The 13,483-nt window shown below is 47.3% G+C and overlaps 2 protein-coding genes across 2 annotated transcripts; one reads left to right on the forward strand and one right to left on the reverse strand.

Annotated features, from left to right (window-relative positions):
• Window positions 1-1,591: 1,591 nt before the first annotated feature.
• On the reverse strand, window positions 1,592-5,082 carry ebag9 (estrogen receptor binding site associated antigen 9). The gene is made up of 7 exons (XM_062465042.1): window positions 4,766-5,082; window positions 4,328-4,424; window positions 4,015-4,093; window positions 3,709-3,867; window positions 3,371-3,478; window positions 2,903-2,994; window positions 1,592-2,532 (listed from the first exon to the last, which is right to left on the reverse strand). The coding sequence occupies exons 2-7, from the start codon at window positions 4,408-4,410 to the stop codon at window positions 2,415-2,417; spliced, it is 639 nt and encodes a 212-aa protein (XP_062321026.1). The 5' UTR covers window positions 4,411-4,424; window positions 4,766-5,082; the 3' UTR covers window positions 1,592-2,414.
• A 459-nt stretch (window positions 5,083-5,541) lies between these two features.
• ttk (ttk protein kinase) lies at window positions 5,542-13,211 on the forward strand. The gene is made up of 25 exons (XM_062465043.1): window positions 5,542-5,697; window positions 5,985-6,086; window positions 6,265-6,463; window positions 6,600-6,706; window positions 6,797-6,940; window positions 7,057-7,171; window positions 7,273-7,354; window positions 7,553-7,665; window positions 7,897-7,972; window positions 8,145-8,244; window positions 8,457-8,679; window positions 8,914-9,020; window positions 9,286-9,426; window positions 9,579-9,733; window positions 9,870-10,009; window positions 10,194-10,323; window positions 10,414-10,506; window positions 10,625-10,782; window positions 11,105-11,256; window positions 11,381-11,505; window positions 11,725-11,799; window positions 11,900-12,076; window positions 12,187-12,277; window positions 12,393-12,481; window positions 12,615-13,211. Exons 2-25 carry the CDS (start codon window positions 5,999-6,001, stop codon window positions 12,699-12,701), a joined length of 2,967 nt encoding a protein of 988 aa, XP_062321027.1. The 5' UTR covers window positions 5,542-5,697; window positions 5,985-5,998; the 3' UTR covers window positions 12,702-13,211.
• Window positions 13,212-13,483: the final 272 nt, after the last annotated feature.

Below are 13,483 nucleotides of genomic sequence, written 5' to 3' on the forward strand. Positions count from 1 at the left end.
CTCCCAAACCTCCACTGGGGGGGGGGGGGGGGGGGGGGTTCGTGCTGCGTGGCAGGCGTGGGCGTACTCGTAGACAGATGGTGATGTTACGTCATGGGTTATGAGAAGAGCAAGCATACAGGACAGTCTGACCTTGTGGCTGAGAGGGTGGTTGACCTTGGGGTCATAGGTGACATCGATATAAATTGATGGTCATGGTCACATGGCTTGTTGGTGTATTTGTTATAATTATGTTCTCTGAAAACCAGAGGAATACAGGATTTGAATAGGATATGGGTTAGATAAGAGGACTCTGTAATGCACTATAGCATTGTTGTGTCTAGGCATACTGACATTGAAAGCAGATAATACTTTTTCATAGACTCGACCACACAGACAATAGGTAATGTTCTAATAATCATCAAAGTACTTTGGGAATTCCCTGTGCTCTATTAATCTGGGAAAATCATGTTGGATATGTGTTTGATCATGACAAAAATTCATCCACAGAGAAAAGGGATCCAGAGATTTTTTTTTTTTTATGAATAATGTGCAAAAAATGAAACAATATTTATTGACAAAGACAAATGAGATCATGCACATTTCAAAGCATCATAGCTCATTTAAAAACAAGTGAACCCAAACTTGACATACAATAAGAGTATTGCCATTAACCAAATGTCTTTGTAAAGTTATTTCAACAATTCATGCAATGGCCTTAATATACGAAATGCTCAGATGAAAGCATCCCACAATTTGGATGCAATGAGTGATTCCTTCAGCAAAATATCACCAAATTAACATAAGCACCCTGTAGCTCCAGAAACATCCATCTTTGTAACATTCAGAACAAATCTCGTCTCACCCCTACAGACCTGTTAGGAGGTCAGAGTCTAATTAGAATGTCATCCTCACCACCCAACAGGTCTGTTTGATATCTACCATACAGGCTCTATTCAAACATATGATCTGATCCACGGCATCTCATCCGCATAGGAAGATTGCCTAATGTTTCCATGACAACTAGACATCTCTGTTGGAGACTATTAAAGTGCTCTCTATTCTCTGGGTTTGCGCTCCTCTCATCCCCTTCTCTTCCTCTCTTCCCACCTATCCAGAAACCTTCCACTGCATTCCAAACCATAGGTATACTAATGCTTGACAGGTTGTGTGTTGGTTCTGGTCCTTGTCTGATCCCAGCAGTGATCAGCGACTCCTCTGTGGTTTCTGACTGTGGGGTCTCATCACAGCAGTGATCAGACTCCTCTGTGGTTTCTGCCTGTGGGGTCTCATCACAGCAGTGATCAGACTCCTCTGTGGTTTCTGACTGTGGGGTGGTGTATACAGGGGATCCTCAGGGGTCGTCAGAGGTCACAAGAGGAGTACTCCATCCTGGCATTTCACCCATGGCTCAGACTAGAGCTGTAATTGGCTACCCTTATCTTTCTGTACACTGAGCTTACCAATGGGGGGCACATAAATGAGAGTGTGTGTGTGTGTATGCTACATTATGTTTAAGAAACAAAACCATTGAACTGACTGAATGGCTCAATATCCTTAACAAGAGTCTGCAGTATTTTGGTGTGTTAAAAAGCAGGGATTGTTTGATGACACAGAAGAAAAAGGATGGAATCTGGTGCGTCACCAGCCACAAGGTTACCATAGGAACCCGTAGCTAACTCTTAGGTAAGGCTGAACTTTATTATCAGAACCCTGGGATTGGTTTAATTTCACATGTTCAGAATCTCCCCCTGCCTTTCCTCTGAACGCCAGAGTATTCAGGGCAGGGCTGCAGAGGATATCAAGCAACAGCACTGAGAAAATGTGTTTTTAACCAAGAAGAAGAACATTTAAATAAAAAGCACAATGATCAAGCAAAAAAAGGGATGTCACAGATTTATCCACTGAAATGTATTCTGAATTAAATGACCCTCTTTTGTTTACTAGCAGACAAATAAGACAGATCGTACCTCCTCCAAGTCCACCAGCTCCATACAGCGGGCTTAAGTATATTTATACATAATCCTGGGAAGCAAAAATGTCAACGGTTCTTTGTATTCTAGATCTAGCGTCTACTTACAGAAATGTGAGCCTAGTCTGGGTGACAGATGAGGGGGGAGGGGGGGTCTACTTCAACTACTTCAGCCTCTGCTGACGGTGACCAGAGGGGAGAGGCCAGCCTCCAGGGCCTGCGCTTTCAACGTTGTGCCCATGGGGGGGTCAGGGTAACCAGGGGCCAGCGAGGGCCCGCAGTCCCAAGTGTGGTTACCCCTGCAATGCACAGCCTCAATGATGCCCTTGGTTGCTGGTACTGTTCAAGGTGAATGACAGTCGAGGATCGACGATGATGACGACGATGAAGATCCCGTTTTGAAGAGGGGGAGGTGGCGGCAGGTATTACATGTTCATATTCAGTGTTTGTGACTCCCTTTGTGTTAGGACAGCTTGACGGCCATCTTCTGCTCCTTCCTCATCATCCTCTGAGCGTCCTTCTCCATCTTCTTCCTCTGCTGCTCCAGCGAACGCTTCTCCCTGTCTGCCAGCTTCTGTTGCCTAAGGAAGGGGGGGGGGAGAGAGGGAGAGGGACACAGAATGAAAGGTTGACAGGGATAGAGCTCTCAGCGCTGCACGGTGCTGCAGCCTCTAAAACCTCCTCACAGGATTGTTCTAAACCTCAAGCGTTACAGGCTCTGGCTAGTCGGCTATCTTAACGTCTATCCCCGTGAATAATACAACAACCGGAAGACACATGCTGGGCCGGTATAGTAACGCAATAGTAAACAAAGCCAACGCCTACACGTCATGTTATGTCGAGTCATCAGTCAGTGAACACACTGCCATCTGCTGGACGCACAGCACACTACCAATCCATGTTAACCAGCAGGGTGAAGGGGGTTAATGGAGCAGTGTCCAGGTCCAGTACCTGAGGACCTCCTCAGCCTCCCAGGCTGCGTCTGACTCCTCCTCCCAGGCGCTGGGGTCCTCCTGCCAGGCGTCCATGTCCCCCAGCTCAGACTGGTGGCCGGCGCGGGACATGAGAAGAGGACAAGGGGCCGTGTCAGGACATTCACAAACATGTTTGTCACACTGCTGCATGGGGCCAAGTCGCCGTTCGTGGCAGGTCACAGCCTTCGTTTAGGCTCAAGTTCAACGGTGCACTCAGAGATACTTATGCATACTGAATGATTATCAAATGTTGACAGCTGAGACGTAGCGGCTGAGGAACTGATTGAAGGTGTCCTCAGCATCCAGGATGGGCTGCATTGTTCATGATGTGGTGCTCCAGTGCATGGTGACAGATTTGAATTCACTGGAAAAATGGGGGGAGGGGGACCCTCGGGGGGGGGAAGCGTCTAGCGCATCGTGGGGGTGGGGGAGGGGGGGGACTCACCGAGGGCTGGATGAAGGAGGTGTCCTGAGTGGCCGCCAGGCGGCTGGAGAAGCCCCCCGGGCCGTCAGGAGCCAGGTAGGTCAGAGGCTCCCTCTTCTTCAGCACGATCTGGGGGAGAACGTAGCACGGAGGAAAGAGAGCAAGTTCAAAACGGATCGGATTTCTCCTGACTGTTGCAAAGAAACTGAAAAAAGGTTACGGTTTGAAACCAATGTGTGATTCTATAAGGTCTCTGTAAAGTCACAGATTGGGCTGTTCTGTTCCAGACAACCGTTTCCTTGCGTTTACCTCTAGTTTCTGGACCACATCCATGACGCTGACAATACCGACTAATTTACCTTTTGCGTTTTCCTGATGGTGGGGGTCATGTCTTTAAAGTAGTCCGGCTCCTCCTCCTCCTGGTCGGGTGAGGGTGGAGCTCCGTTGCCGTTTCCGCCCTCGATCTTGATGCTGGTGGGCCCATCCTCGTCCCACGAGCTCCACTCCTCTATTTCCGGCTGTACAGGGGCACGGAGGGAGGTCAAAATGTACACATCAAACTACCCTCTGTCTGGATTATTATTTCACATCCTAGTATTTAGCTTGATGTAACTAGCTGCCGTTACCGTGACATACAGTACATGGCTCATATATACGTCATTCACCTGTTTGGGTACGGATGAGAAGTCCACTGTGGTAGGAAGAGTGATCTGGTCACCACTCAGCTTGCGTAACCTCCCTGACCTGCGCAGCGTGGAAGCAGGAAGCACAAGACGTTAGTAGGAGAGACCGGCAAATGGACCCACGTCAAATAATTTGAAACTTACAAAAAATATAAATAATTATGAGCTCTTGACTTAACACAAATCTACATGTTGAAGATTGTATTCAATATTCACATATTGTTCAAGCAGCACTAATTGGACATAACTGGTGATACCGAATATCAGTTATTTTTACGTTACACGGTCTCCTTACCTGCAAATCAGCCTCTTGAAGAATGAGAGCAGGGTAGCGAGGCATGTGCATAATTTAAACAGGCGGAACTGGGGGATAGCCATGATGATGGATAGGACTTGATGGGAGATATTACAACATAAGCATGATCAATATTGGTAGATTATAGGCTATACAAACATGCAACTATAGTAGCACTAACATGTATTAACTAAACTTCCAGTAAGCTAGCTACGCTGTTTTGCTAGCCAGCCAGCTATCCTACTTACATGGTCAAAGTTAATGTGTGGCAGGGCGTTAATAACTAGCTTACGTTAGCAGGCTACTGTACCTAGAATAAGGTCGGAGGTTCCATATGGTGGCTACAGAATGCACTGGCATCCCGTGCTAATAGGTAAACTACCTAGATAGATAAGAACTTTACTTACAATATTGTGCTATAGATGACAAGATACTCACCGCACAGTAAATAATGAAAAGCTGGGTATTTAGCTTGCTAGCTAGCTAGCTACGGCAATCAGATGCACGGAAGTAAGGGATTCATTTATTTGACAAGCTAGCACTAGCCTAGCTTACACTGCAAGCAACAAATATATAGCTCCCTCATAGGTCCATATAAAACACTAAATTTGCAATGATCATAAAGATCTTATTGCAAAAACACGACTGACAGCTCATACACTGAAAATGATTTCATGATTTTGGCAACCTAAACCTGTTGTCGTTCCATCAATGCTCCATTCCAACCATCTTTGCAATGCAATGGATGGGGAGAAGGAAGAAGCAGGCCTGCACAATAAGGAATTTCCTTTCCGGTTCAAATCTTCCATCCTTTTCAAAATAAAGGTCACAAAACAAACTGAACTCGTATTATTTGAAAGTCAAAAGTAAAATTACCCAAAGTTGTAGGACATTGCAAAAGATAGTTAAATAAATATCAAGAAGATAATAAAACTATCAACATGATACACAATCAAAGACCTTGCAGAAACAATGCTGGTGCACGGTTGCTACTAAACTAATAAAAGTGTAAAAGTCTGATAATGAAATACTAAAGATAATGTATGATCAGTCATGATGCAAACTATGAAATATGATTTAGAATTGATTGGTGTATGAACAAAAGGTATTTGTTGTGTGGACCTCAAGTGCGGCACGTAGCAAATTTGGGGGTTCAAAACGAGTGTCCTTTCAGAGACGTCAACAAAAACCAGACCAATCAACGAGCACCATACATGGAAGTGGCCGATTTGAAAGTATGAAAAACAGCCACCAGTCTGGATTTTTTTTCGCCTGGCTACGGGATTACAAATATTTATACATAAACAAACTGACCTCCAATTAAAATACAAACATATTGGGAGCCGTTAAAAATCTTCCAAATAACAGAGGTAAATATTTTCAAATGTATTTTCTGTTTCCCTCGTCTACGTGTAGAATAGCAAGCTAAACATCCCAGAGTATACACACCAGCATTGTTGCTATTGCTAGCAAACTAGCTAGCCAGCCGGCCGGAAAGCTTTTTTCTAACTAGGCAGCCAAGCCAATTGAAATGAAAACTAGCTAGTATGTTTTAGTAGTACTTTAGATCAGTTTGAGTAAAATGGTCTCGATCTAATTACTTGGATAGCATGGCTATCTACCAAGCTGACTGTTGGTTGTGCGTTCACTTCTGTAGACGTCTGATCGGCAATGGAGGAAGAAGAACACACAGACCGAAAGCAGCAGCTTGCCATGCTCTGCCAAAAGCTCAACAAAATAAAACAACATCTAAACGAAGGTAAAAACACGATCAGATACACATAAGATCATTCGGAAACATTGAAATGTATGTAATGGATAGTATAACCTTGTGTGATGTTTCTTAGGCCGTTTTTGTCGCGATCTTTGCCTTGGAAAAACGCTGCTTGTCATGTTTTCTGCTCTAACTCAGTCATGGTATTACTCCCAACCCACAGATGACACAGATAATATTAATAAGATAATTGGTTCAAACTCTCCTGAAACGTGCCTTTCCTATTTGGTGTTCTTGGAGAAGAAGGGAGACCCTCGTCTTATGGACGTCTACACACGAGTATTCTCCAATATGCCCCTGGCAAAGCATTGCCAGAATGAGAGCTATGCTCGAATGTTGGTTCGATTTGCAGAGCTGAAAGCGTGAGTCTGAGACTACAACAATACTCTTCTACAGATGCCTCACTCTGAACAATCAGATCACATTAATAACAGTATTGTACTTGGGCATGTTAGAGTTGAGTTTTGAAGGAGTATTTGTTCTCGTCATTCCTCTCAGGCTCCAGGATGTCAACGAAGCAGAGGCAGACTTCAACGTGGCCAGATCCCACTGCCAGGACTTTGCATTTGTCCACATTGCGCATGCTCAGTTTGAACGTTCTCAAGGTATGAGGCCACAATAAGAGAATCATGTGTTTTTCTAATGATGTCCAACACAATTTTGCGTGAGTAACAAGGGCTCTTCTCCCATCCTAGGAAACACAAAGAGAAGTACTTGCATTCTTCAGAGGGCTATAGAACTTGGGGCCAAACCCACAGAGTCGCTCCATGCAGCATTACATAACCTGCAGTCAGGCCGAGCACAGCAAGAGTCTTCTGAAGATAAGGAAAACATTTCTGGTTAGTTTCCATGTATTTGCAATGACTTGTCTGTAAACAGAAGTGTGATTATAACTGCAGACAACCGTTTAAGGATGAACTCCGATTAACATGACATGTTGTATGTTGTGTTTCAGCAGTGGCTTTTAAGAATGCGTATGATTTGGGCAAAAAGAGCTCTGAATCTCGCATAGCTTCCAGGAACTCGGACGGGATGGGTGACCTGCCTCTCTCAAGTGCCTTCTGTTCAGGGTAAGAAGAGAGGTTCTGAATGCTACACTGAGGCTATGAGTTGTTACACTTTAGTCCATTCCCGTGTTCCCTAACACATTCCTCTGCTTTGTGGCTACCAGACCGGACTGGCGGAGTGGATCGTTGGAGCACCAGGCTTCAGTATGGAGGTCCGGGTCTCTGCGAAAAGGATTCGTTGGCATGGTGACGGCTCAATTTCAACCCTTTTATGGTTGGCGGTTCTGTCTGTGGCTGATGTTTCTAGTCTCTGAAGATGTAATAGGCCTGTTTAGGGTCCACTTTTAGTAAGAATGCCCCTCCCAGAATTGGAACTTTTGACCCATACAAGAGCTGTTGTGGTGGTGTTGGCCTCACTGTCCCCCCCCCTCTCCCTTCCTCCAGCCAGGAAGAGTGCCCATAGTCCCCATCCCAGAGATGAAGGATGATGAGGATGGAGGTTCTCAGGAGAGGCCAGTGAAAAGGCCTGATGCTTCCTTCTCCAGCAGTTTGTCCAGGTAGGAGTCGTTTTCCCAAAACGGACCTTCATGGCCTGTCTACTGCATCCACTATATAGCTACACTCATCGTACTGATCTCCAACAAGACTTCAGAGGCTAAAGCACTGAGTCTCATTTTATCTATGTGAGGCATGCACGCATGGGTCATATTACAGGTTAAAGGCCTAGCAAGGATCTTTGTCAAATGTACATTACAAATGGGATCTTAAAATGCTGTGGCTTTTTCCAGGCAAACATCTGGGTCCTCTGTGTTTACCTTATCATCAGTCAAGACTGCTGTAGAGGGGGACTTCCTCAATCTAAAGGTGGGTTTAAATAGGAGAGAGCATTCCTCAGTGATTTCTTATGCATGACCCTTTGTCATAAGACAGCTAGATGACCTCATTTGCTTGAGAAACATCTTCTGCTATGGAGCCTGGGGGACTCATGTTTGTTGTCATCCAGCCTTGTCAATGTGTTTATTTTGTCTCCCCGCAGCCGCCCACCACCAGCCCTGCGCCCCGCCCCTGGGAGGAGCTAGCCATGGTGGACTCCACCACGAACCTCCTGCGCAGGAAAGACACCTCCAGGCTGGAAGGTACCATTCTGTCAGACACTGAGGAAGGCTTATTTAGACTGCCGTTCCGCAAACACCACGATCGGCTAGTTAAATGGAAAAACGGACTCACTTCACTCAATGTATGGCACAAAAACATGAACGGGTTCCACATCATTCCCATATTTCTTAAATGACACCCGAGGGCTCTTGACGTTCAAAGCTCGTTCTCGACATCTCCTCCTTTGTGGCAGACACCACGTACAACCTGACCCAGGCCCTGAGCTCCAACTCTCCAGAGAGCTGCAGGTGCTACCTGCTGAGCCTGGAGCGGAGAGGGGACCCCCGCACGGACCCCGACCTGCTGGCCAGGCTCCGGGACTGCTACTCCAAGGTGTTCTCCAGCCTGGCGCTGGGCAAGCACAGCCGCAACGAGAGCTACGCACGGATGCTCGTGCGTTTCGCCGAGCTCAAAGGGTGAGTGGCACTCAAAAGGGGCAGGGGGGGTCTATCTCGGGTACCAATTCCATTTGATTGGATGAGAACTGTGAGATCACAGCCACTGTTTCCGTGACTACTCACGACTTGTGGGAACAGCCAGGCCTGTGTTATGGAGCCTAAACCAGGTGTTGCCTCCAGTGGTCATGCAAACCGTTGACGGCTGTGTTGTTAAAATGGGATCCGACTTTTATTTTGACCTCTGACCTCCAGTATCGACGACCCTGATGACGCCAGGGACAACTTCACTTTGGCCAGATCCATCAGCAAGAGCTTTGCCTTCGTCCACATCGCACACGCCCAGTTCGAGTTTGCACAAGGTACTGAACTTGCAGCTGCACAGCAATGTTATGTAAACACAGGGCTGACGTGACCCCCCCCCCCCCCCCCCCCCCGAGGCTGAGGCTCACAAATGTTGTTATTAGACACTCGGCATTCTAGAGTCACAGTGCTCCATCCACTAACCTGTACCTGCTGTTCTCAACTAGCAACTCAGTATCAGAATGTTGACAGTTTGAGCTGACGTAGTTTTGGATGGAGGTGAAGCCCAAAACGAGGTGTTGGTGTATACCCTTCCTCCCGCAGGCAACGGGCATAAAGCGACGTCCATCTTGCTGAAGGCCCAGAGTCTGGCCACGCCGGCGGAGCACCTGGAGACGGCCATGAAGAACCTGAAGGCTGGGAAGAGCCAGCTGCTGCCCTCCGATGACACGGACAGACCCCCAGGTACGCCTCCCTCCTCCCTGCGGCACAGGCGAGCCAAGGAGGCTGTCGACGGTCATTCGGTGACGCATGCATTGTTGATGGAAATGGGCCCATTCGGGTGGGATTTCATTCTTCTTCTTTTTTTTTCGTGACTCCTGCTTTCCCTCCTCCAGAGCCTCAGTCCCAAGGTGTGATGGTTTCGTCGAGCTGTGTAGCAGAGAGGGAGCAGGAGGCTCCGTTCATGGTGTCCCAGGTCCAGCACAAAAACCCGGCCAGGGAGCCAGGGTGGAAGATGCCCATGCGCGTCACTTCGCTGGTCTCGCCAGAGGTCAGAGGGCATGACTTTACTACTCTGTTTTCCATGACTGAATGTAGCCTTCCTTGGTCTGTCTGTCCTGTGACTCAACAATACACTGACACCTGTAGCTTTTAATCTCCAGCTGTGTGATTCGTGTCTGCTCCAGGAGAAGCACACCCCTCCTGATCCCAGGCTCACCCCTCGCCTGGTGGACTCCCTGCCCACCCCTTCCCTGCCCCTCCCCTCCAGGCTCCATCCTCCTGCGGTCTGCCAAACGCCCAACTACAAAGACCCTGCTGCAAACAGGTGGGCCTGTCAAAAGGGTGCTATGGAGAGAGAGGGACAATTCAAGCTCAAATATGGACAGAACATTTTTGAGTTGGCAGAAAAGTTGACAGCAGTAGAGACACTCTGGTTGCTTGATGCTTTGGCTAGGATCACGCCTCGCCATCTCCTGTTTCTGAATATCCTCCTCCTGTCCTCTTCTCAGCTTTTACACTCCTATTGTGAAGAGGAACCACCCAGTCCTGGCTCCTTCCTCGACAACACACAGAGCAGGCCCCGCCCAGCCGCCCTGCACCCCCCTCAACCAGGTGTCCTATACCCAGCAGATCCCCAAGGTACAGAGAACCCTGCCACCCCCAACCACCCTGTTGTGGAGGCACTACTGTCTGAGAGGTAGATTGACTGTGTGTGTGTGTGTCACCCAGGGTTCCTTCACGCCTCTGTCCAACGAATCCATCACCATCAAAGGGCGCCAGTTCTTCATCCTCAAGATGATTGGTCGCGGAGGGTCCAGCAAGGTAGGGGTTTCAAATATCAGAGGAGAAGGGAGGGATGTTTTTTGACATGATACGGGTCCCGTTTCAGGGCCATGTCACTGGCTCGGCCCTGTCATGTGACCGCGTGCGTGTCTCCCAGGTGTACCAGGTCCTGGACCACAAGAAGCAGCTGTTTGCGGTGAAGTACGTGAACCTGGAGGAGGCCGATGCCCAGACAGTGGAGAGCTACAAGAACGAGATCGAGCACCTCAACCACCTGCAGCAGTACAGCGACCAGATCATCAAGCTGTACGACTAGTGAGTCCCACGGGGTTCTCATGTCCATCAGCAACAGCTGGTGGACGGACACTGAACTTTTCTTTTTTTAATTTTTTTATTGAGAATTCTTTACTTGTCATAATATGTTTTGTACTCAGAAGACAAGATGTGCACTTGAGGAAAAAAACGAATCAAATATGATCATCAATATTATCCAGGCCACTCACTAGTATTTGACCCAATCCAAGTGTATTTGGAATCTGCATTCTCATGTAGCTCACTGTATGATGTTTCTGTGGTTGCAGTGAGGTGAGGTGGGGTGTGTGTGTAATATTGTGTGTGTGTGTGTGTGTGTGCGCAGTGAGATCACCAACAGCTACATCTACATGCTGATGGAGTGTGGGAACCTTGACCTGAACACCTGGCTGAGGAACCGGAAGACTGTCAACTCCCTGGAGCGGAAGTTCTACTGGAAGAACATGCTGGAAGCCGTCCACACCATCCACAAACACGGTCAGGACTCATTTGTCTCTTCTCTCTCTTTCTACATTTCCCTCTCAACCTCTTTCTCTCTTTTTAAAAAAAAACCATTTTCCTTCCCTGCTCAACCATGTCCCCGTGTTTTCTGTCCTTGCAGGGATCATCCACAGTGACCTGAAGCCTGCCAACTTTGTGATTGTCAACGCCTCGCTGAAGCTGATTGACTTTGGCATCGCTAACAGCATCCAGCCTGATGTCACCAGCATCATGAAGGACTCACAGGTGAGACTCCGGCTCTCTTGTTCACAGGTTGGCTCAATACAGACCCAGGATGTAGCTTGTCGTGATCATTGAGGAAGAACCGCAAGGTTTTGAGGGTCATCTCATCAAGAATTATGTAGTAGGGGGAGAAAGATGAAATGATTATGCCGCTAGCTAATTTTCTGGAGTTTTCGGACTCCAGAGGGGAGTCGTGAGCTGAAACCATCTGTCCATGTACAGGTGGGAACATTAAACTACATGCCTCCTGAAGCCATCAAAGACACATCCTCCAAGCCAGGAAAAGCCAGCTCTAAGGTGGGCCTTCCACACTGTCAATGAAACAATACCATCCAACCACTCCAACCCAAACCAAACGTATTAGTACCGGCATAACCGTGTGTGTGTGTGTGTCCAGATCAGCACCAAAGGAGATGTGTGGTCACTGGGCTGTATCCTCTACTGTATGACATACGGAAAGACGCCTTTCCAGAGCATCACCAACCAGATCACCAAGCTGCACGCCATCATCGACCCCTCCCACCCCATCGAGTTCCCTGACATTGCCGAGAAGGACCTGCTGGACGTGCTGAAGGTAAGCTCTCCTGGTCGGCTGGCTGGCTTGCTGGCCTCCTCTCCTGCAGGCTGGCCAGAACATCTGATCTGTGATGATTTAATCTGAACAGCTGTGGTTTGTCTCTTCAGAGGTGCCTGGTCAGGAACCCTAGAGAGAGGATCTCTATCTCAGAGCTTCTGGAACATTCTTACCTGCAGATTCAACCATCATCTGAGCCTGGTAGGGGGAGCCAGCACACACACATACACTTGGCGATAGCTTGGTCAGACAAAAATATGCATGTATATTTGTGTGTTTATTTATTGTAATTAGCGATATATTGTCTCTGTGCCAGCTGCCCCACCTGACAACAATGACCTGAAGAAGATCCTTAATGACCTGGCTGCTCTCCAGTCTCCCAGCAGCATCGTCAGGGCTGCCAGTGTAAGCACACTGCTGTAGAATACAATTGCAATAGTTACACACCAAACTGTGAAACATTCCCTTGTTCTGTTCTAAACCCTCTCTCTCTCTGCTCCTCTCTTCCCCTTTGCTCTTCTTTCTCTGCTCTTGACAGAACCTGGCAAAGATGTGTAACAGTGGCAGGAGGCTGGATGTATCAGACTGTGTAAGGTCATCCAGCCAACCCTCCTGGAAGATGTGAATATGATGTGGATGATATTAGGCTGACCTATCTTATACCTGCAAGAGTCTGGCATGTGGACTGGTCTGCTGTGCAACAAAGTACTGAACTGTAGGTGACACTCCCCTGGCTCTGAGTCTTCCCCCCAACCCTCTGCCAGGGGAGCTCAGCACAGGCTCCAGCCCTACCCTCAACCCTGTCTCCTGGCTCTCCTCTAATTTTAGCCTCACTGTGCCCTCTGCTCTCAGCTGTACATACTGTCACTGATCTTTTTTTGATCTGTTCATCTAGGTTATGCCACATGATTTGGAGCTCAGGTCTTCTTACTTACATCTTAAACGAGAAAAATTACGTTTTGCAACCACTTTTCTGCAGTATCTGTCCCATTTTTTGACATTATTAACAACCACAGCCATCTTTATGTTTGAATTCATATTGTTTGGTATTTAGCCGTTTTTATTTTTTGTGCTATAGGTCCTATGTTAAATGCAAGAACTTACAGACTCGGCAAATAAACGTTCTGTAAAATTGTCAGTGTTCTAGTTTTTAAAGGGAATCAAATGATGCTTGTATTGATAAAAAAGATACAGCAAGTTTTGGGGAAATGAAACGGTCAAAATATGTATGTAGTTAGACTATGTATAATGTTATATTACCCACCAGGGCCAAAAAAACAAGGGCAGATTCGCAATAACTGTGATCTACGTGCATGCAATTTGGGTCGACCGACCGACAAACTGGTACAGAACTAGCTACGCTCATCGGCAGAACCTTTGACTCAAAACGATCAGCCTTACCGACAC

This window comes from Osmerus eperlanus, chromosome 7 (assembly GCF_963692335.1).
Source record: "Osmerus eperlanus chromosome 7, fOsmEpe2.1, whole genome shotgun sequence".
Taxonomy (NCBI): Eukaryota; Metazoa; Chordata; class Actinopteri; order Osmeriformes; family Osmeridae; genus Osmerus; species Osmerus eperlanus.

Bases quoted from the DNA above. Each gene is read 5' to 3' on its own strand.
- ebag9 (XM_062465042.1), bottom strand. From the start codon at position 4,410: ATGGCTATCCCCCAGTTCCGCCTGTTTAAATTATGCACATGCCTCGCT. The intron at 2,995-3,370 runs GTGAGTCCCCCC...GCCGGCCACCAG, and splicing joins CCTCCTTCATCCAGCCCTCG to TCTGAGCTGGGGGACATGGA. The intron at 2,533-2,902 runs GTACTGGACCTG...CCCCTTCCTTAG, and splicing joins GAGGCTGAGGAGGTCCTCAG to GCAACAGAAGCTGGCAGACA.
- ttk (XM_062465043.1), top strand. From the start codon at position 5,999: ATGGAGGAAGAAGAACACACAGACCGAAAGCAGCAGCTTGCCATGCTC. The intron at 6,941-7,056 runs GTTAGTTTCCAT...GTTGTGTTTCAG, and splicing joins AGATAAGGAAAACATTTCTG to CAGTGGCTTTTAAGAATGCG. The intron at 9,427-9,578 runs GTACGCCTCCCT...TCCCTCCTCCAG, and splicing joins TGACACGGACAGACCCCCAG to AGCCTCAGTCCCAAGGTGTG.